This window comes from Gopherus flavomarginatus, chromosome 23, assembly GCF_025201925.1.
Source record: "Gopherus flavomarginatus isolate rGopFla2 chromosome 23, rGopFla2.mat.asm, whole genome shotgun sequence".
NCBI classification, from domain to species: Eukaryota; Metazoa; Chordata; order Testudines; family Testudinidae; genus Gopherus; species Gopherus flavomarginatus.
The window spans coordinates 1,313,280-1,340,582 of NC_066639.1; the positions used below are offsets into that span (position 1 = coordinate 1,313,280).

The 27,303-nt window shown below is 53.8% G+C and overlaps 1 protein-coding gene, 3 non-coding genes and 1 pseudogene across 12 annotated transcripts in view; 1 reads left to right on the plus strand and 4 right to left on the minus strand.

Moving 5' to 3' along the window:
• The window catches only part of LOC127039335 (zinc finger protein 501-like), a 102,959-nt gene that overhangs the window by 23,666 nt on the left and 51,990 nt on the right, over window positions 1–27,303 (minus strand). For 4 of the 9 annotated variants that reach the window (XM_050932765.1, XM_050932764.1, XM_050932767.1 and 1 more), the window contains exon 3: window positions 4,879–4,989. The exons of 1 other annotated variant lie outside the window; for it this stretch is intronic. In XM_050932765.1, the coding sequence (XP_050788722.1) occupies window positions 4,879–4,989 (111 nt within the window). Of the gene's footprint in view, window positions 1–3,091; window positions 3,337–4,878; window positions 4,990–27,303 lie in introns of those variants that run through there. 4 more of the 9 variants (XM_050932771.1, XM_050932770.1, XM_050932772.1 and 1 more) reach the window with 1 other exon arrangement.
• Window positions 8,151–8,222, minus strand: TRNAM-CAU (transfer RNA methionine (anticodon CAU)). The gene has a single exon. It is a non-coding gene; the product is annotated as a tRNA-Met (tRNA).
• On the minus strand, window positions 12,242–12,313 carry TRNAM-CAU (transfer RNA methionine (anticodon CAU)). Its single transcript has one exon. It is a non-coding gene; the product is annotated as a tRNA-Met (tRNA).
• Window positions 15,636–15,707, minus strand: TRNAM-CAU (transfer RNA methionine (anticodon CAU)). The gene has a single exon. It is a non-coding gene; the product is annotated as a tRNA-Met (tRNA).
• LOC127039338 (zinc finger protein 383-like) overlaps window positions 18,652–27,303 on the plus strand; it is a 29,421-nt pseudogene continuing 20,769 nt past the window's right edge.

The following is a 27,303-nucleotide window of genomic DNA, read 5'->3' on the forward strand; positions in this document are numbered from 1 at the left end:
CATTTATTCCTACCCTTTGTGTCCTATCTTTTAACAAGATACTGATCCATGAGAAGACCTTCCCTCTTATCCCATGACAGCTTCCTTTGCTTAAGAGCCCTTGGTGCTTAAGACCTCTCCCCGTTAGTGGCACCCCATGAGCACCAGCTCCCCATCATCGTCTTCCCTCCTACTGCTTCCTGCCGTCCCTTCTCCCAAGGACTCCTGGAGAGGAACCCCACACGGTCTCCTATCAGCAGATGGTCCCCCCTGACTGCCACAGCCTCCAAGCACTAGCAGATGGGCAGATTGGTGATAGTTGGGCTTGGAAAGATCAGATTTGTAATGGTACATACTGACGAACAGTGATTGCACCGGACATTCACATCCTGATGAAAGATTATTTCTATCGATAAATGATCGATATTTCCAGCTGGGCAAACTACGAAAAAATGCTGCATGAGAACTTATTAGGGTTTGATGTAAGGCTATTTACTTGGTATTTGTGTTTTAACAGCTATGAAGCCTTCACTTTTTCCAGTATCGACATCTGTGGTCATAAAATAATTGTTTGGCCTCTCCCCTCCCCCGCATAATTTCCTGAAATGGTGAAAATTTGAATCATAGACTATCAGAGTTGGAAGGGACCTCAGGAGGTGTCTAGTCCAACCCCCTGCTCAAAGCAGGACCAATCCCCAACTAAATCATCCCAGCCAGGGCTTTGTCAAGCCTGACCTTAGAATCATAAAATATCAGGGTTGGAAGGGACCTCAGGAGGTCATCTAGTCCAACCTTAATAAACTCTAAGGAAGATACCACCACCTCCCTAGGTAACCTTTTAAAATCATTTAAAGTCCAGGACCTCCATGCCACTATTCTCAGATATGGTTCCTGTCCCATGCGCAGGGCTGGTAAGAGAGCAGAACTGAAAACGCTCCATGTGTGAATGAGACAACGGTGGAGGGAGGAGGGATTTCGGTTTATTAGCAACTGTGAAAGAACAACCCCCGGTCCCTTCGCCACCTAGAAGCTGCAGTGCCGTGGGAGCCAGAGAGCCCCCAACCCCAAGGTAAGTGCCCCTTCAACCCTCCTCCCCCTCTCACCCACCCAAACTGCTGCAGAAGTCACGGCCTTCCGTGACCGACTCGCATGCTTACTAATGTCACACCGATTTTTAAAAAGTATTCCAGAAGCGATCCTGGAATCTGGAAAGGAAAGCCACGCCTCACCAATCTATTAGAACTCTTTGCGGGTGTCAACAAGCATGTGGACAAGGGTTACCCAGCGGATATAGTGTACTCGGACTTTCAAAAAGACTTTGACAAGGTCCCTCACCAAAGGCTCTTAAGCAAAGTAAGTAGCCATGGGATAAGAGGGAAGGTCCTCGCATGGATTAGTGACTGGTTAAAAGGCAGAAAATCAAGGGGTAGGAATAAATAGTTTTCAGAATGGAGAGAGTTAAATGGCAGGGTTCCCCGAGGATCTGCACTGGGACCAGAACTGTTCGACATGTTCATAAATGATCTGGAAAAATGGGGAAACAATGAGGCGGCCAAAAAACCACCCTAAAACCTTAAGCGTTAAGTCCAAAGCAGACAGCGAAGAGTTACAAAGGGATCTCACCAAACTGGGTGACTGGGCAACGAAATTGGCAGATGAAATTCAAACCTGGTAAGGGCAAAAAATTGAAAAAAAAAATTGAAAAAATGAATCCCAGCTATACATATAAAATGACAGGGTCTAAATTAGTTGTTTCCACTCAAGAGATGGATCTTGGCGTCACGGTGGATAATTCTCTGAAAATATCCACTCAACGTGCAGCGGCAGTGAAAAAAAAAACTCAGAATGTTGGGAATCATTAAGAAAGGGATCGATAATAAGACAGAAAATGTCATGTTGCCTCTCTACAAATCCATGGGACGTCCACATCTTGAATACTGCGTGCAGATGTGGTCGCCCCACCTCAAAAAAGATCTATCGGACTTGGAAAAGATTCAGAAAAGGGCCACAAAAAACAATGAGGGGTATGGAACGGCTTCCGCAGGAGGAGAGATTAAAATATATTTATCTGAGCTGGTCGATTTAGGGCTGGTCTATGCAAATTTAGGCAGGCTCAATGATGTCGCTGAAGCCTGTGAAAATGTCACACCCTGGGCAATTTAATGAAGCTGAACCTAAATATTGCTGGGTCTATGGAAGAATTCTTTCAACTACGATACCACCTCTCCATCAGTGTTGTAAGAGTCTACGCTACAGTATGAAACATCACACATACCCTTAAAAAGAGAAGTGACTAAAGGACGATATGAGAGGGGTCTTTGCAACCATGAATGGTGCGGAGAAGGTGAACAGAGAAGTTCCATCATTGGAGACTTTTAAGAGCAGGCTGGACAAAAACCTCTCAGGGATGGTCTAGATAATACCAAGTCCTGCCACGAGTGCAGAGGACGGGACTAGATGACCTCTCGAGGTCCCTTCCAGTTCTATGAGTCCATAAGTGTTATTTTTGCTGTCCTGCAGTACCAAAAGCAGAGGTCACCTGATGAAATTAATAGGTAGCAGGTTTAATACAAACAAAAGTATTTTTTCCCCCCCTGCTCTGGAGCTTATTCTCGTGGGATATGTTGGCCAAAAATATACTTGGCTTAAAAAAGAACTAGATAAGTTGATGGAGGACGGGTCCATCAATGGCTACTAGCCAGGATGGGCAGGGGATACAACCCCATGCTAGAGGCAATCCTAAACTTCTGACTGCCAGAAGCCAGGAGGGGAAGACGTGTCGATCACTCCACCTGTCCTGTATCTTCCCTCTCGAGCTCTGACACAGGCCACAGTCGGAAGAGAGGATACTGGGCTAGATGGACCATTGGTCTGACCGGTAAGGCTGTTCTTACAATAAAAACTGAAAAAAATATGCTTAAAACCCACCACTTTGAGCAACCGCGAAACATTAAATTGATAAAAACTGGGGGGAAAAAAGCTTAAAAATAAACATTGATCTTATCCAAAGTATAAAAATAAAAATCTAATTCTGCCTGGCCATGGTTACATTCAGCATTACTTTCTGTTTAAAAGCCAAATATTCTAACTACTCTAAAATCCACATGCTTACTCGGATTGTCTTCAAATTCACTGCGCACCAGGGGAGTGTGGAGAAGGGTTGGTGGGCCAGATTTGGGGTTATCTGATCAAGGTGCTGCTGAAATACAGACTGGCCCAAATGCAGCTTTTTACAAAATCTCTTTGCTCGGATAATATTTTCTGTGCAGACCGTAGGCTGAAACAAAGGTTGAAATCGTCCCGACCGATCGCAGTCGCTTAGCATTTATCTCAGATAGTCCAGGGCACTCACCGCCTCTTTGGGAAAGAGATTATAACTGTATAGTTTGCAATTTCAGATTGCCAAGGAAACCTGAGGACATCAAAAGAACATGAAATGCAGCGAGATTAAGGCTCTCTTAATAGCCAGAGGTTGCAGTGAGATTAAGGCTCTCTTAATAGCCAGAGGTTCCCGGCAATCGCAAAGATCGGTTTGCTCCAGGGTGTAGGCTGTTGAGTTGGAGCCGCACCAGACCAACTTCCAGAAAACAGGTGATAGGCAGAAATTTCTTCTGGAAGTTTTGCCCTAATATCGAACTTTCCAGATGAAAAGCCATATTTCAGTGTTCTCAAAAACCCACATGCAGACCCACGCCCCTAACCGAGGCGGGTATGCCGGCAGATCTCTTGCATAGACACACTTAACAGGAGCAGAAAAGTCCATTAAAAACCGAAATGCCCATAGCTGCATTAATGCAAGGCCGCCCGGGGGAGGGGGGAGGGGGGCAATTTGCCCTGTACCCCACAGGGGCCCCCACAAGAGTTTTTCAGGGCTCCTGGAGTGGGGTCCTTCACTCGCTCCAGGGGCCCCGGAAAACTCTTGAGGGGCCCGGGCCCCCAGAGCCTCTTCCGCTCCTGGTCTTCAGTGGCTGAGGTGGAAGGACCCCCTGCTGCCGAAGTGCGGGGTCTTCAGCGGTAATTCGGCAGTGGGTGGTCCCCACCGTGGGTCTTCGGGGCACTTCGGCAGCAGTTCCCGGAGCGGAAGGACCCCCTGCTGCTGAATTACCGCCGAAGCAGGGGCCCCCAGCCGCCGAAGACCCTAGGCCCCCTGAATCCTCTGGGTGGCCGTGCATTAATGCAGAGTTGAGGTTGCCGAGTTGTACCGTAACCCACACGCCTTCTGGGTGTGGTTTTCCGGCCCGGCAGCGACACCACTTCAAGAGAGAGCTTAAGGCGTTTGCTTAATGGCCAGTTGGCTTTCAGCTCATGCCCTGAGCTCCAGAGGTTCCCCGGTTTGATCCTGCCCGCCGACAACTGGGGTCTGTCTCCTTCCAGCGTGGCTGCACCAAAACCTCTGAAAACCAGGAGAGGAAAAGTACGCCACACAACCTTAACTCTGCCCTCCCATCCACGAGCAGTGCAGCTGGCAATAGCCACCCAGAAGAGTTCAGGAAGGGTAGCGTAAAGGTTAACAAACTACCAGGGAAGAGGTGGTAAGTGGAGGCCTTGACTCAGAAGGAATCCTGAGGGTGACGGGCTTAGTAACACGTTGCAAGTCTGTTCTGGACTGCGTGCAGCAGATTCAGTGCCGCGAGTGCAGGCCAGGGGTAGGAAGTTTCTATTCGCTCCACTGGACCTGATCCCAAGTTTTGCCTTAGCAAAGGGAAGACGTTAGCCAGTCGTGCTGTACCGCACGTGTTCCCAGTGCGCTCTATAGCTGGGGGGGGGAGGCACAGCGTTAGCGTGCACGTCACTGCCACGTTGCTGAAACAGGGCAGAGTTAAGGTGGTGGTGCGGGGGTGACGTGAACCTTAACTAGTCATTTCCCTGTCTAAGAACCGAGGGGACGGGGATCCTTACCCAGCGAGGTCACATTCTCGCAGTTCTCCTGCATGACGGCTCTGTAGAGGGTTCTCTGAAATACAAGTCCCTGGTGAAATACACAGCCACCGCCTCGAAGGTCACCGGCCCCTGGAATAGCAAGAGTCCAACACTCAGGACCTGCTGCCCCAGTCACAGCCCCACCATTCATGGGGACAGGACCCCATCAAATGGAAACTCTGGGTGGATCCCACTCAAGAGTCCCACCCCCACCCTGCGGAGCTCAGATGTAGGGGAGGAAGAGGGGGCCCCTTGTCTCCCCCAGCGTCTTCATAGTCCTCACAAACCCACTAGTCTCCTACAGTGGTTTAGAGACCCCGGCAGAGTCCGTGGAGAGCCCCCCCCCCATACAGATTCCACTGCCAGCCGCTGGATGTGAGGGGGGGTGGGCACATCTCCAGAAGATGCGTCGTCCTGTTTAGGTCCATATTAAAGAATGTGACGGGGAAAGCTGAGATTTGATGTTCGCATTTTATAGTTAGCGACGGGAAAGTGTCAGCATCCCAAAGAGAAACAAAGGCACGTTTTTAGGGCATTTCAGAGCGCTCTGCGAGACGCGCAGACAAACCAGGTCCCAAATGGTCCTGTATTTTGATCAAATGCTGATGACACGGAGGGAAAAACCCCCGAGATGGGAGGGGATTTTATAGCCACATTAAAGAAAGAGTGGAGGGGAAAGTGGGCCCGTGGGAACGGATTTTAAGATGAATGTTCAATAACCGGGTCCCGGATCCCTCACTCCCTTCCCCATGGGCAGCAAGGTGCCCTTTGCAAAGCAGCTTTAAGAGGGCAAGCAGGTTTGGCGCAGGAAGGGTTACGTGGGGCAGCAGATGGTGGCTGGCAGCGGGAGGGAGGCAAGGGGGGAGTTGTTTGGGGCCGGTGAGGATACAGCAGCTGTGAGTGGGTCCCCTGGGGCTGGGCACGTGGGGGACCCCTGTTCTCCCCGTCCCCTCCTTTGGCCCTCCCACGCCGTGTTGCTGGCAGGGAATCGCCCCCTTGTCTCCACCTCAGAGCCAGCCAAAAGCTACCCCAAATGAGAAGGCGATTACTGGGTCTCCCAGCTAACCCAAGTCTATGAGCTGCATATCGAGAAGGTGGAGGGGACAAAGGCAACACATTTGAGAAACTGGGGGCGGGCTCTGTCCCCCCACCAGGAGCAGATCCAGCCCTGGGCACCAGCTCCGGTCCTGCCCCCCACAGCAGGGCCGCCCAGAGGATTCAGGGCGCCGGGGGCAAGGCAATTTTGGGGGCCCCTTCCATAAAAAAAAGTTGCAATATTATAAAAACTAAATTATCATGGGGGCCCCTGTGAGGCTCGGGGCAAATTGCCCCACTTGCCCCCCCCGGGCAGCCCTGCCCCACAGTGCATTAGCAGCAAGGGGGCAGATTCCGGGTGGGGGGGGCTGGGAGATTTAATGCCCCCAGGTCCCCTGGGGCAGAGAGTCACTTCCCCTCAGCACGTTCCCACGGTCTCTGTTCATTACCTGGCTCAGGAGCGGATGCGGGCAGAGCCCGGGGGGGCTGGTCCCAGGTGGAGAAATCCACCCCCCGCCGGGCAGGGAGGGGTTAATGACGCCCCCCCAGCACAGACTAGCCCAGTGGCTGATGCTCTCGGTTCTTTGTTCTCCCGGCTCCTGCCCCCCCGCGCTCCTCCAGCCCCTTCTTGTGCCTGCAACCCCCCCCCCCACTCCTTCCTACTGCCCCCCCCCCCCGCGCTCCCAGCTACTCCAGCCCCTTCCTGTGCCCTGCAAATCATGTCCCGCAGCTGCGGCGCTGGCTGGGGAGGGGCACATCAGCCTGGTTCCGGCGGGGGCGGAGCTGGGCAGGGCCCCCCCGAGCTGCGGCTGCCCCCCCGGGGTGCTGCCCCCCCAGCCCGGGCAGGGGCGGGCTCCGCTGCAGGAGACCGGGCTGCCCTGAGCTCCGGCGCGATCTCTGCCACCCCGGGGTTTGGTCCACACAGGCCGAGCCGCAAACCCGGTCCCGTGGCCTGGCTGGCGCACGTGTCCGCCCGGCGCCGGAGCGTCCACACGGGGTGGGGTGGCCTGGCGTGGGCCGGGACAGCAGCGCACGGGGGGGGCTACACAGACCCAACCCCCCACCCCTGTGCAGCCTCTTGACACCCCTGCCCCCAGGCCCACCCCTCCTGCCCCCAAACCCGCTCCCCCACCACCTCTTCCCACCCCTCCTCTGCCCTCAGGCCCACCCCACCCAAGCCCTGACCCCACTCCTTCCCCCAAGTTCTCACCCCCATCCCCCACCTCCGCCCCGGTCTGGCCCAACCCCTTCTCCCAACCCCCCACCCCTGCTCTGCCCCCCACCTCATCCCACCCCTGCTCTGCCCCCAGCCCCCTCTCGCCTCTTCCTGCCCCCGGTCCACCCCGACCCCTTCTCCCAACCCCCCACCCCTGCTCTGCCCCCCACCTCATCCCACCCCTGCTCTGCCCCCAGCCCCCTCTCGCCTCTTCCTGCCCCCGGTCCACCCCGACCCCTTCTCCCAAACCCCCACCCCTGTCCCCGAAGCCCCCACCCCTGCTCTGCTGCCAGGCCCACCCCACCCCCCAAACCCCCACCCCTTCCCACCCCTGCTCTGCCCCAAACCCACCCCCACTCCTTCCCCCAAGCTCTTACCCCCATCCACCCCCTCTTCCCACCTCTGCTCCACTCCAGGTCTCGCCCCTACCGTTCCCCCAGTCCCCAATCCTTCTCTGCCCCCCCAGCCCCTTCCCCCACCTCTTCACACTCCCACTCTGTCCCACCTCTCCCCGCCCCAACCCCACCCCACTCCCACAGCCCCCACCTCTTCCTGCTCTGCCCCCAGGCCGGCCCTTCCCCCAAGCCCCCACTCCCATGCCACCTCCTCCCACCCCTGCTCCAGGCCACCCCCCCACACCTCTTCCAACCCAATTCTGCCCCCTTCCCCCCACCCCAGCACTTCTGCATCCTGCAAAACAGCTGATTGCAGTGGGTGGGAGGCGCTGGGAGGGAGGGGGAGGGATTGATCAGGGGGTCCACCAGTGGACTGGAGGTTTTTGGGGTGCCGGGGGGGCCCCACTGGCTGCCATTTTCCTCAAGGTCCCTTCCAGGCCTGTGGTTGTACGTGACTAGAGTCCTCGCACATCCTCGCATTATCTCTTCGTTGAATTGCTGTGAAAAAGTAAATGCAAGAGACTTGGTTCCTCTTTCCTAGGTGGATAAAGTAAAAGCCGCATTAATTATTTCCAGGGCTACAAGTGGGGGAAAAAAATGGCAACTAGCAGAGGATGGTTTCGATCCATCGACCTCTGGGTTATGGGCCCAGCACGCTTCCGCTGCGCCACTCTGCTGGGTGGGTTTTTTCAAATCTGACATGTTCAGAAGGTGTCTCTTTGCTCTGCCATGCATGTGAGCTGTGCACTGGTGACAGAGAGGAGATCACAAGGGACTTGTACAATCTTTTCAAGCAGGTCATTTTGCATGGATTGTTTTCAGCTACAAACTAAGGAACTGAAATCTGATCCGATTGCAGCTAGTTGCTGTTTGCTTTAGCTAAACAATCCGGCAAAAACATCCTGTCCCCCCCCTCGCTTTTCTGTGGGCAAGACACATTCAGCTGGCAGAAAACCTCGTGCTTAACGGGAACAAACTGTGAATTGTTTTTACGTCGTTTACTAGGAAACGTTTAAAACGTGTTTCTTCAGCTCATCTGGGTTAGAACCAACTCTGGCTTCCGACAACGGATTCCAAAAGCCGGTTTGTGGCCACGTTTCAATACCTCTCTCAGCGAGAGGGAGCCGAGCATTTCGCAGAGGCCTGTCGATTTTTCCCAAGCCCGTGAAATGCAAACCCAGAGCGTCTGTTAAACCAACAGGCAAATGGAGCTGGCTGCTTATTTTATTATTTTTTTTCCAATGGGCAATTCCAGTTTTCTAAAGCGGCCAAACTATTTTTAAGCTTGCGAATGATTTAGGGCAGGATCCTGGCTCCCTGGAAGTTAGGCCAAGATGGGACCTTAGCTAACCAGTGAAATCTGCCGTGTTTCGACCACAATCCCCTACTGCTGCGTGGTCCCTGGGGCATTCAGGGTTGTATTTATTATCCTCCCTTTTAAGGACGGGTGGGAGGGTGAGGGGTTGACGCACAGATGCCGCGCACACCCCTAGAGAGCTATGGGGAGGGTGAAACAAGAGGCGAAACCAAGCGCTCTGGGCATCCAGGTCACTTTCCCCAACTGGGTGGCTTCTTGCTCACCCCTATGGGGGTGCGGAGGAACGTGGGGGGGACGGAACGGACGGGGAAGCGAGCCCCAGGTCATGTGGGCATGGGGGGGTGCAGGGTTTAGGAGCACAGGGGGGACACATTGCAGCATCAAGTAAGTGTGGCAATACAGCTCTTTCACTACAAATTAAACACTGGGGGAGGCAGTGGAGATGGGGGTGTGGGGAGCCTGCAGGGGCCAGGGGCAATGGGGGGGCACCGAGCCCGCTAGGGCATCAAAATACAAGTTTGCCCAGGGCTCCATTTCCCCTAAGACCAGCCCCGGTTGAGAAGGTGGCAGAGGGCAACACCTTGGGCAGACGGGATCAAAGTTACCCCTGATGGGCTGAGCCTCGGTTGCCGAAATTGGGTGGGGGCCAAAGGGGCCTTTTCTGTTTCCTCCACTCGCAGGATTGGACATCTCAACCCCCTGCCTCCCAGGGCCGTGTCCCTAAAGGCACCAGGCATCCCCCTTGCCTGGGCCAGTTTTCATTTGTGGACCCTGAAAGGAGTTTTTGAAGGGAAGGGCGGACCCCTTTGGAAATCATAGCTCCTCACAGGTTGAAAGCCATGGTAACGACAACATTTCGTGGACCCCTTCAGGGTAGTCCGCAGACCCCCAGGACAAGGCCGCTCTTCCCAATCTAAGGCCGGGTCTACTCGTCAAAGCATCTAGGGTTGCATCCGTGTCTACTCCAGGAGGCCGCTTCCGGGGAAGGAAGCAGCCTGTTCCACCGACATAAGGACTCCACCTCCACGAAAGACGCCAAAACTCTCAAAACCAATTTAATCCTACCCCCCCCTGTTTATTTTGAGAAACCGTACCAAAACCATCGCTTGGGCTAAGAGTCTTCAATCCGAAAATACATCTTGAAGGAAAAATCTGTGTCTAAAAGAGAACGTCCTAATGGCTGAGCCGTACAAACCAGAACGGTTACAGAGCATTTCACGGTAGCAGCCCTGTTACGCAAGGGAGTTGAACTGATACCTCCTTCCGTAAACTCACTCTTTTGGAAGAGGAAACGGGAGATAACTCGAGGAATAGCCATTGCACTGGTTTAATGCTGCATTAAAAATCGTTACCGACGTTGCAACTCTCGCGGGCTGTCGTGTGAACAACCCATGTAGTTAAAGTTCTCAAACGTTTACGTGAGACACATATTTAAAAATGGGAAAACATGCGTTTACGTACTACAGTGTAATTGTTCAATGTATAATATGTTATTCTAACCCGGGGGAGGCAACCCATGGCACGTGTGATTTTCAGTGGCACTCACACTGCCCGAGTCCTGGCCACCGGTCTGGGGGCTCTGCATTTTAATTTAATTTTAAATGAAGTCTCTTAAACATTTTAAAAACCTTATTTACTTTCCATACAACAATAGTTTAGTTCTATATTATAGACTTATAGAAAGAGACCTTCTGAAAACGTTAAACTGTATGACCGGCACGCGAAACCTTAAATTACAGTGAATAAATGAAGACTCAGCACAGCACCTCTGAAAGGTTGACGACCCCTGGTCTGTCCATTCTTTACGTGGATTTTCCCCTGTCAAAAAATAGAGAAAATAACAAGTCTAAGACATTGTAAAACTGACGACAATCCTCAACTCTTGGTTTCGCAGAGGTCAGGGTGGGACAAGACCTACCCACACGTGCTGCAAAAGTTAAGGCTAATAGGTCGAGTTTAAGAAAAGAGCGCTGATAAGGGAGGAAGAGTGAATGTTGATTTGAAATGATGCGTTTCCATGCTAGATATTGATTGTAATGCTGAAACTGGAGAAGGGCCAGCGAAGAGCAACAAAAATAGTTAAAGCTGTAGAACACATGACTTGTAAGGGCAGGTGGGGGAAAAAAACCCAACAACGTTGGGTTTGTTTAGTCTGGGGAAGAGAAGGCTGCCGGGTGGGGGGGAACATGATGGCAATATACAAGTACATAGAAGGTTGTTGAAAGAAGGGTGGAGAAAAATGGTTCTTTTTAACCTCTGAGGATAGGACAAGAAGCACTTTGCAGCAAGGGAGGTTTAGGTTGGACATTAGGAAGAGCTCCCTAACTATCATGGCAGTTACGCACTGGAATAAATTGCCCAGGGGGGTTGTGGAATCTCCATCACTGGGGATTTTTAAGAGCAGGTTGGACAAACCCCTGTCGGGGAAGGTCTAGATAATACTTAGGGTATGTCTACATCTACAATTTTGCAGCGCTGGTTGTTACAGCTGTATTAGTACAGCTGTATAGGGCCAGCGCTGCAGAATGGCCACACTTACAGCAACCAGCGCTGCAAGTGGTGTTAGATGTGGCCACACTGCAGCGCTGTTGGGCGGCTTCAAGGGGGGTTCGGGGAACGCGAGAGCAAACCGGGGAAGGAGACCAGCTTCCCCGCGGTTTGCTCTCGCGTTCCCCGAACCCCCCTGCAAACCGCAGGGAAGGAGACCTGCTTGCACAGGGGTTCGGGGAACGCGAGAGCAAACCGCAGGGAAGGAGACCTGCTTGCACGGGGGGTTCGGGGAATGCGAGAGCAAACCGGGGAAGGAGACCAGCTTCCCTGCGGTTTGCTCTCGCGTTCCCCGGACCCCCCTGCAAACCGAGGGGAAAGAGACCTGCTTGAAGGAGAGGCTTCCTCAGGTATGCTGGGATACCTGCTTATTCCACGGAGGTCAAGAAAAGCGCTGGTAAGTGTCTACACTTGATCACCAGCGCTGGATCCTCTACACCCGAGACAAAACGGGAGTACGGCCAGCGCTGCAAACAGGGAGTTGCAGCGCTGGTGATGCCCTGCAGATGTGTACACCTCCTAAGTTGCAGCGCTGTAACCCCCTCACCAGCGCTGCAACTTTGTAATGTAGACAAGCCCTTAGTCCTATAACAGTGCCGGGGACTGGACTAGCTGAGCGCTGGAGGTCCCTTCCAGTCCTGCGGTTGTATGTGATTGGGGTCCCAGCGCTTCTGTCTCCTTAGAGGAGGGGCCGCTCTGTGGCTTTCTCCCTTCATTGAATCGCTATTAAAAAAGTAAATACAAGAGGCTTGGTTCCTCTTTCCTAGGTGGATAAAGTAAAAGCCGCATTAATTATTTCCAGGGCTACAAGTGGGGGAAAAAAATAGTAACTAGCAGAGGATGGTTTCGATCCATCGACCTCTGGGTTATGGGCCCAGCACGCTTCCGCTGCGCCACTCTGCTGGGTGGATTTTTTCCAAATCTGACGTGTTCAGAAGGTTCCTCTCTGCTCTGCCATGCATGTGAGCTGTGCACTGGTGACAGAGAGGAGATCACAAGGCACTTGTACAATCTTTTCAAGCAGGTCATTTTGCACGGATTCTTTTCAGCTACAAACTAAGGAACTGAAAGTTGATCCGATTGCACCAATTGCTGTTTGCTTCAGGCTAAAAAACATCCGATTCCCCCCCTCGCTTTTCTGTGGGCAAGACACATTCAGCTGGCAGAAAACCTCGTGCTTAACGGGAACAAACTGTGAATTGTTTTTACGTCGTTTACTAGGAAACGTTTAAAACGTGTTTCTTCAGCTCATCTGGGTTAGAACCAACTCTGGCTTCCAACAACGGATTCCAAAAGCCGGTTTGCGGCCACGTTTCAATACCTCTCTCAGCGAGAGGGAGCCGAGCATTTCGCAGAGGCCTGTCGATTTTTCCCAAGCCCGTGAAATGCAAACCCAGAGCGTCTGTTAAACCGACAGGCAAATGGAGCTGGCTGCTTATTTTATTATTTTTTTTCCAATGGGCAATTCCAGTTTTCTAAAGCGGCCAAACTATTTTTAAGCTTGCGAATGATTTAGGGCAGGATCCTGGCTCCCTGGAAGTTAGGCCAAGATGGGACCTTAGCTAACCAGTGAAATCTGCCGTGTTTCGACCACAATCCCCTACCGCTGCGTGGTTCCTGGGGCGTTCAGGGTTGTATTTATTAACCTTCCTTTTAAGGACGGGTGGGAGGGTGAGGGGTTGACGCACAGATGCCGTGCACACCCCTAGAGAGCTATAGGGAGGGAAACAAGAGGCGAAACCAAGCGCTCTGTGCATCCAGGTCGTTTCCCCAACTGGGTGGCTTCTTGCTCACCCCTATGGGGGTGCGGAGGAACGTGGGGGGGACGGGACGGACGGGGAAGCGAGCCCCAGGTCATGTGGGCATGGGGGGGTACAGGGTTTAGGAGCACAGGAGGGGACACATTGCAGCACCAAGTAAGTGTGGCAATACACCTCTTTCACTACAAATTAAACACTGGAGGAGGCAGTGGAGATGGGGGTGTGGGGAACCTGCAGGGGCCAGGGGCAATGGGGGGGCACCGAGCCCACCGGGGCATCAAAATACAAGTTTACCCAGGGCTCCATTTCCCCTAAGACCAGCCCCGGTTGAGAAGGTGGCAGAGGGCAACACCTCCAGCAGACAGGATCAAAGTTACCCCTGATGGGCTGAGCCTCGGTTGTCGAAATTGGGTGGGGGCCAAAGGGGCCTTTTCTGTTTCCCCCACTCGCAGGATTGGATATCTCAACCCCCTGCCTCCCAGGGCCGTGTCCCTAAAGGCACCAGGCATCCCCCTTGCCTGGGTCAGTTTTCATTTGTGGACCCTGAAAGGAGTTTTTGAAGGGAAGGGCGGACTCCTTAGGAAATCATAGCTCCCCACAGGTTGAAAGCCGTGGTAACGTCAACATTTTGTGGACCCCTTCAGGGTAGTCCGCAGACCCCCAGGACAAGGCCGCTCTTCCCAATCTAAGGCCGGGTCTACTCGTCAAAGCATCTAGGGTTGCATCCGTGTCTACTCCAGGAGGCCGCTTCCGGGGAAGGAAGCAGCCTGTTCCACCGACATAAGGACTCCACCTCCACGAAAGACGCCAAAACTCTCAAAACCAATTTAATTCTACCCACCCTGTTTATTTTGAGAAACCGTTCCAAAACCATCGCTTGGGCTAAGAGTCTTCAATCTGAAAATACATCCTGAAGGAAAAATCTGTGCCTAAAAGAGAACGTCCTAATGGCTGAGCCGTACTAACCAGAATGGTTACAGAGCTTTTCACGGTAGCAGCCCTGTTATGCAAGGGAGTTGAACTGATACCTCCTTCCGTAAACTCACTCTTTTGGAAGAGGAAATGGGAGATAAGTCGAGGAATAGCCATTGCACTGGTTTAATGCTGCATTAAAAATCATTACCGACGTTGCAACTCTCCCAGGCTGTCGTGTGAACAGCCTGTGTAGTTAAAGTTCTCAAACGTTTACCTGAGACACATATTTAAAAATGGCTAAACGTGCGTTTACGTACTACAGTGTAATTGTTCAGCGTATAACATGTTATTCTAACCCGGGGGAGGCAACCCATGGCACGTGTGATTTTCAGTGGCACTCACACTGCCCGAGTCCTGGCCACCGGTTTGAGGGCCTCTGCATTTTAATTTAATTGTAAATGAAGTCTCTTAAACATTTTAAAAACCTTATTTACTTTACATACAACAATAGTTTAGTTCTATATTATAGACTTATAGAAAGAGACCTTTTGAAAATGTTAAACTGTATGACCGGCACGCGAAACCTTAAATTACAGTGAATAAATGAAGACTCAGCACAGCACTTCTGAAAGGTTGACGACCCCTGGTCTGTCCATTCTTTACGTGGATTTTCCCCTGTCAAAAAATAGAGAAAATAACAAGTCTAAGACATTGTAAAACTGACGACAATCCTCAACTCTTGGTTTCGCAGAGGTCAGGGTGGGACAAGACCTACCCACACGTGCTGCAAAAGTTAAGGCTAATAGGTCGAATTTAAGAAAAGAGCGCTGATAAGGGAGGAAGAGTGAATGTTGATTTGAAATGATGCTTTTCCATGCTAGATATTGATTGTAATGCTGAAACTGGAGAAGGGCCAGCGAAGAGCAACAAAAATAGTTAAAGCTGTAGAACACATGACTTGTGAGGGCAGGTGGGGGAAAATAACCCAACATGGTTGGGTTTGTTTAGTCTGGGGAAGAGAAGGCTGCCGGGTGGGGGGGAACATGATGGCAATATACAAGTACATAGAAGGTTGTTAAAAGAAGGGCGGAGAAAAATGGTTCTTTTTAACCTCTGAGGATAGGACAAGAAGCACTTTGCAGCAAGGGAGGTTTAGGTTGGACATTAGGAAAAACTCCCTAACTGTCAGGGCGGTTACGCACTGGAATAAATTGCCCAGGGAGGTTGTGGAATCTCCATCACTGGGGATTTTTAAGAGCAGGTTGGACAAACCCCTGTTGGGGAAGGTCGAGATAATACTTAGTCCTGTCACAGTGCCGGGGACTGGACTAGCTGAGCGCTGGAGGTCCCTTCCAGTCCTGCTGTTGTATGTGATTGAGGTCCCAGTGCTTCTGTCTCCTTAGACTAGGGGCTGCTCTGTGGCTTTCTCCCTTCGTTGAATGGCTGTGAAAAAGTAAATGCAAGAGACTTGGTTCCTCTTTCCTAGGTGGATAAAGTAAAAGCTGCATTAATTATTTCCAGGGCTACAAGTGGGGGAAAAAAATAGTAACTAGCAGAGGATGGTTTCGATCCATCGACCTCTGGGTTATGGGCCCAGCACGCTTCCGCTGCGCCACTCTGCTGGGTGGGTTTTTTCCAAATCTGACATGTTCAGAAGGTTTCTCTTTGCTCTGCCATGCATGTGAGCCCTGCACTGGTGACAGAGAGGAGATCACAAGAGAATTTTACAACCTTTTTAAGCAGGTCCGTTTGCACGGATTCTTTTCAGCTACAAACTAATGAGCTGAAATCTGACACGGTTGCAGCTAATTGCTGTTTGCTTCAGGCTAACAAACATCCTATTCCTCCCCTCGCTTTTCTGTGAGCAAGACACATTCAGTTGGCTGAAAACCTTGTGCTGAACGGGAACGAAGCGTGAATCGTTTTTATGTCGTTTATTAGGAAACATTTAAAACGTGTTTCTTCAGCTCATCTGGGTTGGAACCAACTCTGGCTTCGGACAATGGATTCCAAAAGCCAGTTTGTGGCCAAGTGACAATACCTCTCTCAGCGAGAGAGCGCTGAGCGTTTTACATAGGCCTGTCGATTTTTCCAAAGCCAGTTTTGTTCCGTGAAATGCAATCCCAGAGCATCCAAAGGGAGCTCACTGTTTATTTGATTTTTTTCCAATGGGCAATTTCAGTTTTCTAAAGCAGCTGAACTATTTTAAGCTCGTGAATGATTTCGGACAAGCTCCTGGTTCCCTGGAATTTAGGCCAAGATGGGACCTTAGCTAACCGGTGAAATCTGCCTTGTTTCGACCACAATTCGCTACCACTGAGTGGTCTCTGGGCGTTCAGGGTTGTATTTATTAGCTCTCTTTTCTGAAAAACTGTATTGAAAAGCACCAAGGTGCACACTGCCCATGAGGAGTTTCCATTCTAGGTGCTGATTGCAATAGCAATGTAATAGTGAAAAAGAAGAAAACGTCTCTCTCGTTCATGAAACCACCCCCTTGCAATAAAGCTAGTGATGGGTAGTTCTCAGACATGAAAGCAAATTTAAACGTCCATGGAAAAAAAGGAGAAGCGGTGCGGGGGGAGAGGACGAGAGGAAGTCAATTATTATTTTTTGGTCAAGGTTCAGATTGCTTGGTCAAGGTCCAGAATCCAGAGAAACCTCTCCCGCAATGCAAGTGTCCCTGTTCCACAAACACACACAAAGCTGTGTCTTAGTAACACACCCCGGGGCCTACTGTTTAGATTTCTAGCGCATGACATGACAAATAAAATCAAAGCTCGGCCTCCTTTCAGACGTGCTGTGCTGAGTCTTCATTTATTCACTCTGCTTTAAGGTTTTACGTGCCCAGTAATACAATTTAACGCTTTTAGAAGGTATCTTTCTATAAGGCTATAATATAGAACTAAACTATGGTTGTATGCAAAGTAAATAAGGTTTTTAAAATGATTAAGAAGTTTCATTTAAAATTAAATTAAAATGCAGAGCCCCCCGGATGAGTGCCCAGGACCCAGGCAGTGTGAGTGCCACTGAAAATCCGCTCCTGTGCCACGTCATAGGTTGCCCACCTCTGGTCTAATGTAAAAATAACCTCCAAGCAAGATGTAATTAATCCAGGGGTAGGCAACCTATGGTGCATGTACCGAAGGCAGCACGCGAGCTGATTTTCAGTGGCACTCACATTGCCCAGGTCCTGGCCACCAGTCCAGGGGGCTCTGCATTTTAATTTAATTTTAAATGAAGCCTCTTAAACATTTACAAAAACTTGTTTACTTTACATACAACGGTAGTTTAGCTCTATAGTACAGACTTATAGAAAGAGACCTTCTAAAAAGGTTAAAATGTATGACCGGCACGCGAAACCTTAAATTAGAGTGAATAAATGAAGGCTCGGCACACCGCTTCTGAAAGGCTGCTGACTCCTGATGTAATCAATGACATCTAAAGCCATGTCTACACACGCTGCTGTTTACTCCAGCGCTTTGGTTGGTGTAACTAGGGTGACCAGACAGCAAGTGTGAAAAATCGGGACAGAGGTGGGAGGGTAATAGGAGCCTATAGAAGAAAAAGCCCCCAAAATCGGGACAGTCCCTATGGAATTGGGACATCTGGTCACCCTAGGTGTAACTTACGTCATGCAGAGGGGTGGGGGGGGGGTTTCCACACCCCTGAGTGAGCTAAATTATACCGACAAAAGTGCTGGTGTAGACACGGCTTGAGCCTTGGAGCAAGGACGTAGAAAAAAAATAAAACGTCAACCCCACACTTCCAGGCAACTGTTTTCAGGCTTGAATTTAACTTGGCGTTGGCAAAGGGTATTCAGGTTGGTTGCGTCAAATGAGCGTAGAGAGAGAGAGCGAAACATTTTCAGGCCTTTGGTAGGGTGACCAGATGGCAAGGGTGAAAAATCAGGACAGGGCGTGAGGGGTAAGAAACGTCTCTATAAGAAAAAGCCCCAGATATCGGGATGGTCCCTATAAAATCAGGACATCTGGTCACCCTAAACTTTGCTTTACGACTCAAGTCTTTCTAATAACAAACATTCCTCCCCCCCACGTGTTAAAACTGAGGCATCTAGGGAGACCAGGTGGCCTGATTTTCTAGGGACTGTCCCGATTTTGGGGTCTTTTTCTTATATAGACTCCTATTACCCCCCACCCCCCTGTGCTGAATTTCCACATTTGGGGTCTGGTCACCCCATGGCCAGGTCCTCTGCGGGACAAGGGCCTTGAAATTTGGAGTGGGGTCAGCGGAGGCAAGACAGCCTCCCATTGCTCCCCCACTTTACTCTCCCACTGCAGCCTCTCCCTGCCTCTCCCCCCCCAGACATCCCCAGTTTCTGCAAGCAGCCCCCCCCAATTTCATTGCATCCCGGCCTGATCCTGCAGGCTGCGGGGGGAGGGGGGGCGGGGTTTCCCGGCCAGACCAGAGCTGGGCTCCCTGCGTGTCCCAAACCCCCTGCGTGGGGCCCGGGGGCGGGGGCAGGGGCAGGGCCAGGACCGGGGGGGGGGAGCCGCCCCTTCCTGCCCCCCCTGGCCCGGCCCCCGCCCCTTTGTGCCGGCAGCGGGGCCATGGCCGGGGCCGGGAGCGCAGCGCGGGGGCTGTTCCAGCCCTGCAGCCCGCGGGGCAGCGCGGTGGGGCCCGGGGACGCGCGTGGGGCGGGGACACGTGTGGGGCGGACACGCGGGGAGGAGCCCGGAGCGCGGCTCGGCTGCGGAGCTCGGAGCCCAGGCGGGGCCCGGGAGCGAGGGGAGGGGGGCAGCCTGCGGGTCTGGGGGGTCTGAGCGGGGCTGGGGGGGATCATGGGGCGGTGAGGGGCAGGGCTGGGGGTTTGCGGGTATCAGTGGGGGGGAAGAGCGAGGAGTTGGCGAGTGTCAGTGGGGGGGCAGAGCGGGGAGATTGGGGGGAAGCAGGGAGTTTGGGAGGTGTCTGGGGGGCAGAGCTGAGACTTTGGGGGTGTCAGTGGGGGGGAAGAGGGAGGTGTTGGGTGTCACTGGGGGGACAAGTGGGGTGTTGGGTGGTGTCAGTGGGGGGGGAGAAGAGGGAGTTTGGGGGTGTCCGTGGGGGGGCAGAGCAGGGGTTTGGGGGATATTCAGTTGGGGGGCTCCATGTTCACATCTGGCGCTTGGGGTCTGTGGGGGGGGGCAGTGTCTGAAATTGGTTGCTTAGGATGTGGATGGAGTCAGCAGATACCCAAAGCTGGGGGTTTGGGGGGGCAGGGGGCTGCACCCCGTCCCTCCCCCAGGGGGTTCTGTGTTTTCTTGGGAAAACCTGCCCCCCTCTTTCGCCATCAGCTCCCACATCGTCCTGGCTGAGGCTGAACTAGACCTGGGGGGAAAGTCTCCTTGGGTCCCGGGGGCTCTGCGGGGTGGGGGGGGGGGTGGCTGAAATCTGGCAGCTGGGGGGGGTTTGCAGCGCTTTGTTACCCCCTCCCCTGCTTCTTCCAGGCCCCCCCAGCAGAGCGTCCGGCCCCCCTGCGAGCCCAGGGAGAAGCCGGCGAAGCCGAGGGGCAGCGGCGAAGCGAGGAGCTGCTGGTAGGTGCCCAGGGCCCCCCTCCCCTCAGGTTTGCCGAGGGTCCCAGAGCCCCGAGTGCCGGTGAATGCAGGGCCCAGCCTGCCGGCCTCAGCCAGGGACCCACCGCCCGGGAGCCCAGGGAGAGGCACGGCCAGACGTGGGGGGGCGCGATGCCCTTAGGGGGCAGGGGGCTGCTGGGCAGGAGAGGGTCGGACACGGGGTGGTGCGATTCCCTTAGGGGGCAGGGGGCTGCTGGGCAGGAGAGGGTCGGACACGGGGTGGTGCGATTCCCTTAGGGGGCAGGGGGCTGCTGGGCAGGAGAGGGTCTGACAGGAGGGGGCACGATGCCCTTAGGGGGCAGGGGGCTGCCAGGTGGGAGGGGTTGGACATGGGGGGGCGCGATGCCCTTAGGGGGCAGGAGGTTGCTGGGTGGGAGGGGTTGGACATGGGGGGGCGCGATGCCCTTAGGGAGCAGGAGGCTGTTGGACAGGGGAGGATCCAACACAGGGGTGGCGATGCCCTTAGCGGGCAGGGGGCTGCCAGGTGGGAGAGGGTCCGACACGACGGGGGCGATGCCCTTAGGGGGAAGGAGGCTGCTGGGCAGGAGAGGGTCTGACATGGGGGGGGGGCACGATGCCCTTAGGGATCAGGGAGCTGCTGGGCAGGAGAGGGTCTGACACGGGGGGGGGCACGATGCCCTTAGGGGGCAGGGAGCTGCTGGGCAGGAGAGGGTCCAACACGAGGAGGGCGCGATGCCCTTAGGGGGCAGGGGGCTGCTGGGCAGGAGAGGGTCTGACATGGGGAAGGCGCAATGCCCTTAGGGGGCAGGGGACTGCTGGGCAGGAAACGGTCCGACACGGGGGGGTGATGCCCTTGGGAGCAGGGGGCTGCTGGGCAGGAGAGGGTCCGACACGAGGAGGGCGCGACGCCCTTAGGGGGCAGGGAGCTGCTGGGCAGGAGAGGGTCTGACACGGGGCAGGCGCGATGCCCTTAGGTGGCAGGGGGCTGCTGGGCAGGAGATGGTCTGACACGGTGGGGTGATGCCCTTGTGGGCAGGGGGCTGCTGGGCAGGAGAGGGTCCGACATGGGGGGGTGATGCCCTTGGGGGCAGGGGGCTGCTGGGCAGGAGAGGGTCCGACATGGGGGGGTGATGCCCTTGGGGGCAGGGGGCTGCTGGGCAGGAGAGGGTCCGAGACGGGGGAGGTGATGCCCTTAGGGGGCAGGGGGCTGCTGGGCAGGAGAGGGTCTGACATGGGGCAACGCGATGCCCTTGGGGGCAGGGGGCTGCTGGGCAGGAGACGGTCGGACACGGGGGGGGTGATGCCCTTAGGGGGCAGGGGGCTGCCGGGCAGGACAGGGTCCGACATGGGGGGGTGATGCCCTTAGGGGGCAGGGGGCTGCTGGGCAGGAGAGGGTCCGACACGGGGGGGGAGGTGATGCTCTTAGGGGGCAGGGGGCTGCTGGGCGGGAGAGGGTCTGACATGGGGGATGCGATGCCCTTATGGGGCAGGAGGCTGCTGGGCAGGAGAGGGTCCGACACGGGGGTGGCGTGATGCCCTTATGGGGCAGGAGGCTGCTTGGCAGGAGAGGGTCTGACATGGGAGGGGTGGCAATGCCCTTAGGGGGCAGGGGGCTGCTGGGGGGGAGACAGTCCAACACGGGGCCGAGGCGCGATGGTCTTAGGGGGCAGGAGGCTGCTGGGCAGGAGAGGGTCCGACACGGGGGGGGGGTGCGATTCCCTTAGGGGGCAGGGGGCTGCTGGGCAGGAGAGGGTCCAACACGGGGGGGCGATGCCCTTAGGGGGCAGGAGGCTGCTGGGCAGGAGAGGGTCCGACACGGGGGGGCGATGCCTTTAGGGGCAGGGGGCTGCCGGGCAGGAGAGGGTCAGACACGGGGGGGCGCGATGCCCTTAGGGGGCAGGAGGCTGCTGGGCAGGAGAGGGTCCAACACGGGGGGGCGATGCCCTTAGGGGGCAGGGGGCTGCTGGGCAGGAGAGGGTCCGACACGGAGGGGGGTGCGATTCCCTTAGGGGGCAGGGGGCTGCCGGGCAGGAGAGGGTCCGGCTGTATGAGCCCAGAGCCCCTGCCCACGGGCTGGCTGGGTGTCCCAGTGACCAGGGGGATGGGGTGGAAGGAGATGAACTGGGGGCTGCAGAGATGGAGGATTTGGCTTGGTGCAAGTTGATGAGATTTTGGGGAGAACAGTCCCCCCCCATGAGCGAGGTCCAGCTCACCCTGGCCCTGATCCCCCCTCCCCTCCAGGGGTGAATGACCCCACATCCCCCCGCACAGGAGGTCCCGCAGTGGAGAGGAAATCCCGCACCCGCCGGGAGGTGCCTTTCCGGGTCTCCCCGGTGCCCACCCGCCCTCGCCCTGTGGCTGCAGGAGCAGGTGGCAGCCGAGAGGCGGAAGATCGGCTGGGAGTGGCGGGAGCTGCGAGGGTTTCTGGAGGAGCAGGAGCAGCAGCTGCTGGCCCGGCTGGAGGAGCTGGAGAAAGCCATTGTCCGGAGAAGGGATGAGGGCGGCTGCAGCCTGTCCTGGGAGATTTCCCTGCTCAGCGAGAGGGGAGGAGAGAAGGGGCAGCAGCCGCTGAGCCAACCCCTGCAGGTCAGGCTGTCATTGCAGTGATCGTACGCAGGGTTTCTATAGGCGCTTCTGAGCCCTAGACCCCAAAGCACTTTACAGAGTGGGGTCAGGGGCATTATCGCTCTGGGACAAATGGGGAAACTGAGGCAGAGCCCTGCCCAAGGTCACAACCCGACTCTGTGGCAGAGTTAATGGGTTACTGCGGCCAGGGGGCTTGTGGGGCTCTCAGCCCTGAGGGGAATTTGATTCCCAAGGCAGAGGAACATTTTCTGCCCGTAAAGTGCCTGGGGAGAAACTTTCCCTCTGCAGCAACCTCCCAGCAGGGATTTCTGGGGCTGCTTAGCGCAACTGTCCCTGCTGGTGGGGACGGGCCCGGCCGCTGCTGTCTGCACAAGAACCCGAGTGTCTGAAATTCCCCCAAACCTCAGGGGCTCTCCTGGCGATTCCCCTGCAGAGCAGGAGGCTCCCTCAGCCTGGGACACGTCCTCTGACGGCCTCGTCTTTCTCTCCCTCTCTAGGGTGCCGGGAGCTGTGGGGGCAGGTGAGTGCTGGGCTCCATCTCGCTCCCCTCGTGGTGCGGTAGGGCTGAATTCAACGGTGGGCCCTGCCGTGCGACCCGTCAGCTCCGAGCCTAGGATTCTGCCTCCTCTCGGACAGCTAATACGGTCCCCCCAGGGCTGTCAGACGTGGGCCAGGGGCCAGGCCGGGCCTGGCTGACGTGTTCACGTGGCCACCTCACGTGTTCAGGGTGTGCAGAATCTCAGCTTTCCATTTATATTTTTTAAAGTAAGTTTCTAGCCCTCCTGGTTGCAAAGAAACCCTCCTCAATGGACACGGGGAGACAGCGGCGCCTTCCTGAGTCTGCAGACAGCCTGAAACAGCGGCTCAGAGGGGCGTGAAGGCCCTCGGCCTCCGTTAATCTTATTGGAGTGTCCACGTAGACGCTGACTTCCTTTGTTCCCGGGAGGGGGGTGTGCTTGATGCCCGAGTCTCCCCTTTGTTGTCCCACTGAAATATGTGGATGTCCTGTGAAGGGAGGTGGGGTGCAGAGTCTTAAATTGATGCCCTGGCCTCCTGAATGTACCAGAAAGTGGAGGATGTCCCCCCATCCCCCCATCTGAGCCGGGCACCCCCGGTTGCTGCTCCCATGGAAGCGCTCAGGGCTTTTGGTGTTCAGAGCCCACGTTCGTCCCCTGCCGGAGCCCTGGGCTCTGTCTGAGCAGCTGGGACCTGCCCACTCTTTGGTCTGCATCTCCTCCCTTTCCACGTAATCCCGGTGCCGGGGCCCCTGGCTGCTGGAATATCCCATGGGAGGTGGCTGCGAACATAAGAGCAGCCAGACTGGGTCAGACAAAACTGTCCATCTAGCCCAGCATCCTGTCTGCCGGCAGCCGACAGTGCCAGGTGCCCCAGAGGGGATAAACAGATCAGGGAATCATCAAGTGATCCATCCCCTGTTGCCCATTCCCAGCTTCTGGCAAACAGAGGCTAGAGACACCATCCCTGCCCAGCCTGGCTAGTAGCCACTGATGGACCTGTCCTCCATGAATTTATCTCATTCTTTTTTTGAACCTGTTATAGTCTTCACCACATCCTCTGGCAAGGAGTTCCACAGGTTGTGTGAGGAAATAATTCTTTTTTTTTCTTTCTAAACTTGCTGCCTATTCATTTCATTGGTGACCCCTAGTTCTTGTGGTATGAGAAGGAGTAACTAACACGTCCTCATTTACTTTCTCCACACCAGTCATGCTTTCGCAGACCTCTGTGTGATCCCCTCTTCATTGTCTTTCTCAAGCTGAAAAGTCCCAATCTTACATCTCTCTCCTCGTACAGAACCTGTCTCAGACCCCTCATCGTTTTTGTTGCATTTTTCCAATTTCAGTATATTTTTTCCGAGATCGGGCGACCACATCTGCATGCAGTCAGAACCCACAGGACCAGAGCGTCCCACAGAAAGCTCCTGAACTTGTCTCTGTTCCTTTCCCCCGAGTTTCCCCGGTGTCCCGTCTCTCTGGGCCCATGGCGAGCACGGGGCTGAGGGCAGGTGACTCTCCGTAACAGAGACAATCTCAGGCTGCAAAGCTCAGATCCAGGTTTGGTGAAGTTTGGGGGCTGCTGGGCTCAGGGTCTGGGGCTCAGGCCTATTTCTCACCCCTCCTTTCCCCAGCAGGAAGGACGGGATGTTTCGGAAGCCAGAGCCGTCATTTGTGGAGCTGGAGAAGAGACTCAGCGATTTCTCTCTGAAAAGTGCCGTGCTGCAGGAGGTGCTGCTGGGATTCAAAGGTGAGTTGGAGTCTGGGGGAGGCCTCTCCTGACCCTGGGGAGGAGTCAGGGGCTCGAGTGATCTCACTGATCACGGGCTCCATCCCACAGCTCAGCGAGTCGCCCTTCCCATGGAGCAGCCCTGTGGGGCTGGCTCTGTCTGATCTCTGTCACCATCTCGTCGTTAACAGCAGTTCCGTTAATAAGCAATGGGGATTTCTCTATGAATGCGAGGGCCTGAATTCTCATCTCTCCCATCTTCTCCTTCCCCTAGAGACGCTGCGACGGGAGCTGGGGAGCGACACAGGTACGTGTCTGTCTCTGACTGGCCGTGGGGACATTTCAGCCCCATAACCATGTTAACGACGGGGCATCACGGCCTCCAGCACCCATGTGCAGCTGGAAATGGTGGTACAGTGTGAAGCCGGGTGACCCCCATGACTGATTCACTCCTGCTGTGACAGGGATTCAGAGTGAATCCAGATCTCTGGGGTGAGAAATGCTTTGTTATTTTGTAACCCTTTGGGGGATTACCCTGTGTTCCCCAGTCCCAGCACGGAGTCCTTCCCGACCCGCTTTTCCTAAAGGGTTTTGATTTATTCTCTTTGGGTTAAGAATGTCTACTCTTGGTTCAGATTCACCTTGTCCCAGAAGCTGTTCCACAGTTTTTCTGTGTCTCACCAGCTTGGGAAAATCCCTCCTTCCTCCTGCCAGTGGGGTCATCTCCGTTCTCACAGACAGCCAATCCTTCAGTAGGAGCTGCATCCTCTCTTAAAGAGACACAGTTAATTTCCACAAACCTATAAGAACGGTCAGACCAAAGATCCACCTAGCCCAGTGTCCTGTCTGCCGACAGTGACCAATGCCAGGTGCCCCAGAGGGAATGAACAGAGCAGGGAATCATCAAGTGACCCATCCCCTGTTGCCCATTCCCAGCTTCTGGCAAACAGAGGCTAGAGACACCATCCCTGCCCATCCTGGCTAATAGCCACTCATGGACCTGTCCTCCATGCACTTCTCTAGCTCTTTTTTGAACCCTGTTATGGTCTTGGCCTTCACAACATCTTGTGGCAAGGAGTTCCACAGGTTGACTGTATGTTGTGTGAAGAAATACCTCCTTTTGTTTGTTTTAAACCTGCTGCCTAGTCATTTCATTTGGTGACCCCTAGTTCTTGTGTTGTGAGGAGTAACTAACACTTCCTTATTTACTTTCTCCACCCCCTTCATGAGTTTATAGCCCTCTATCATATCCCCACTTAGTTCTCTCTTGTCCAAGCTGAAAAATCCCAGTCTTGTTAATCTCTCCTTATACAACAGCTGTTCCAGACCCCGAATCATTTTTGTTGCCCTTTTCTGAACCTTTTCCAACTCCAACAGATCTTTTTGGAGACAGGGCGACCCCGTCTGCTCGCAGTATTCAAGGTGTGGGGGTACCATGGATTTATAGAGAGGCAGCATGATATTTTCTGTCTCATTATCTATCCCTTTCTTGATTCCCAACACTGACTTTTCTGACGGCCACTGCACACTGAGTGGATGTTTTCAGAGAACTGTCCACAGTGACTCCAAGATCTCTCTCTTGAGCGGTAACAGCCAATTTAGACCCTATTGAATATCTATGGTTGGGATAATGTTTTCCAGTGTGCGTTACTTTGCGTTTATCAACATTGAATTTCATCTGCCATTTTGTTGCCCAGTCACCCAGTTTTGTGAGATCCTTTTGTAGCTCTTCGCAGTCGGCCTGGGACTTAACAATCTTAAGTAGTTTGGTATCATCTGCAAATTTTGCCACCTCACTGTTTACCCCTTTTTCCAGATCATTTATGAATATGTTGCATAGGACGGGGCCCAGTAAAAACCCCTGGGCGACACCACTATTTACTTCTCTCTATTTTGAAAACTGACCATTTATTCCTACCCTGTATTTCCTACCTTTTAACCAGTTACCAATCCATGAGAGAACCTTCCCTCTTATCCCATGACAGCTTCCTTTGCTTAAGAGCCTTTGGTGAGGGACCTTGTCAAAGGCTTTCTGAAAATCTAAGTACACTATATCCACTGGGTCCCCCTTGTCCACATGTTTGTTGAGCCCCTCAAAGAATTCTAGTAGATTGGTGAGGCATGATTTCCCTTTACAAAACCACGTTGCCTCTTCCCCAACAAATTTTGTTCATCTATGTGTCTGACAATTCTGTGATTTACTATAATTTCAACCAAGTTTGCCCGGTACTGAAGTGAGGCTTACTGGCCTGTAATTGCTGGGATCACCTCTGGAGCCCTTTTTAAAAATTGGCGTTCTCCATTTGGTACAGAAGCTGATTTAAATGATGGGTTACAGACGACAGTTAGTAGTCCTGCAGTTTCACATTTGAGTTCCTTCAGAACTCCTGGGTGAATCCCGTCTGGTCCTGGTGGCTTTTATTACTGTTAAGTTTATCTGTTTGTTCCAAAACCTCCTCTAATGACACCTCGATCTGGGACAGTTCCTCACATTTGTCACGTAAAAAGAATGGCTCAGATCTGGGAATCTCCCTCACATCCTCAGCCGTGAAGACCGATGCAAAGAATTCATTTAGTTTCTCCGCAGTGGCCTGATCGTCCTTGAGTGCTCCTTAAGCACCTCGATCATCCAGTTGAAATCCCCCATTATTGAGTTTTGCATTTTATTATTCTCTCTAATCTCTGAGCATTTCACAGTCACTATCACCATCCTGGTTAGGTGGTCAGTAATATATCCCCAGTGCTGTAGTATTATTCGAGCATGGAATTACTATCCATAGAGATTCTATGGTACCATTTGGTTCATTTAAGAGTTTTACTTAATTTGATTCTACGCTTTTTTTCACGTATCATACCACTC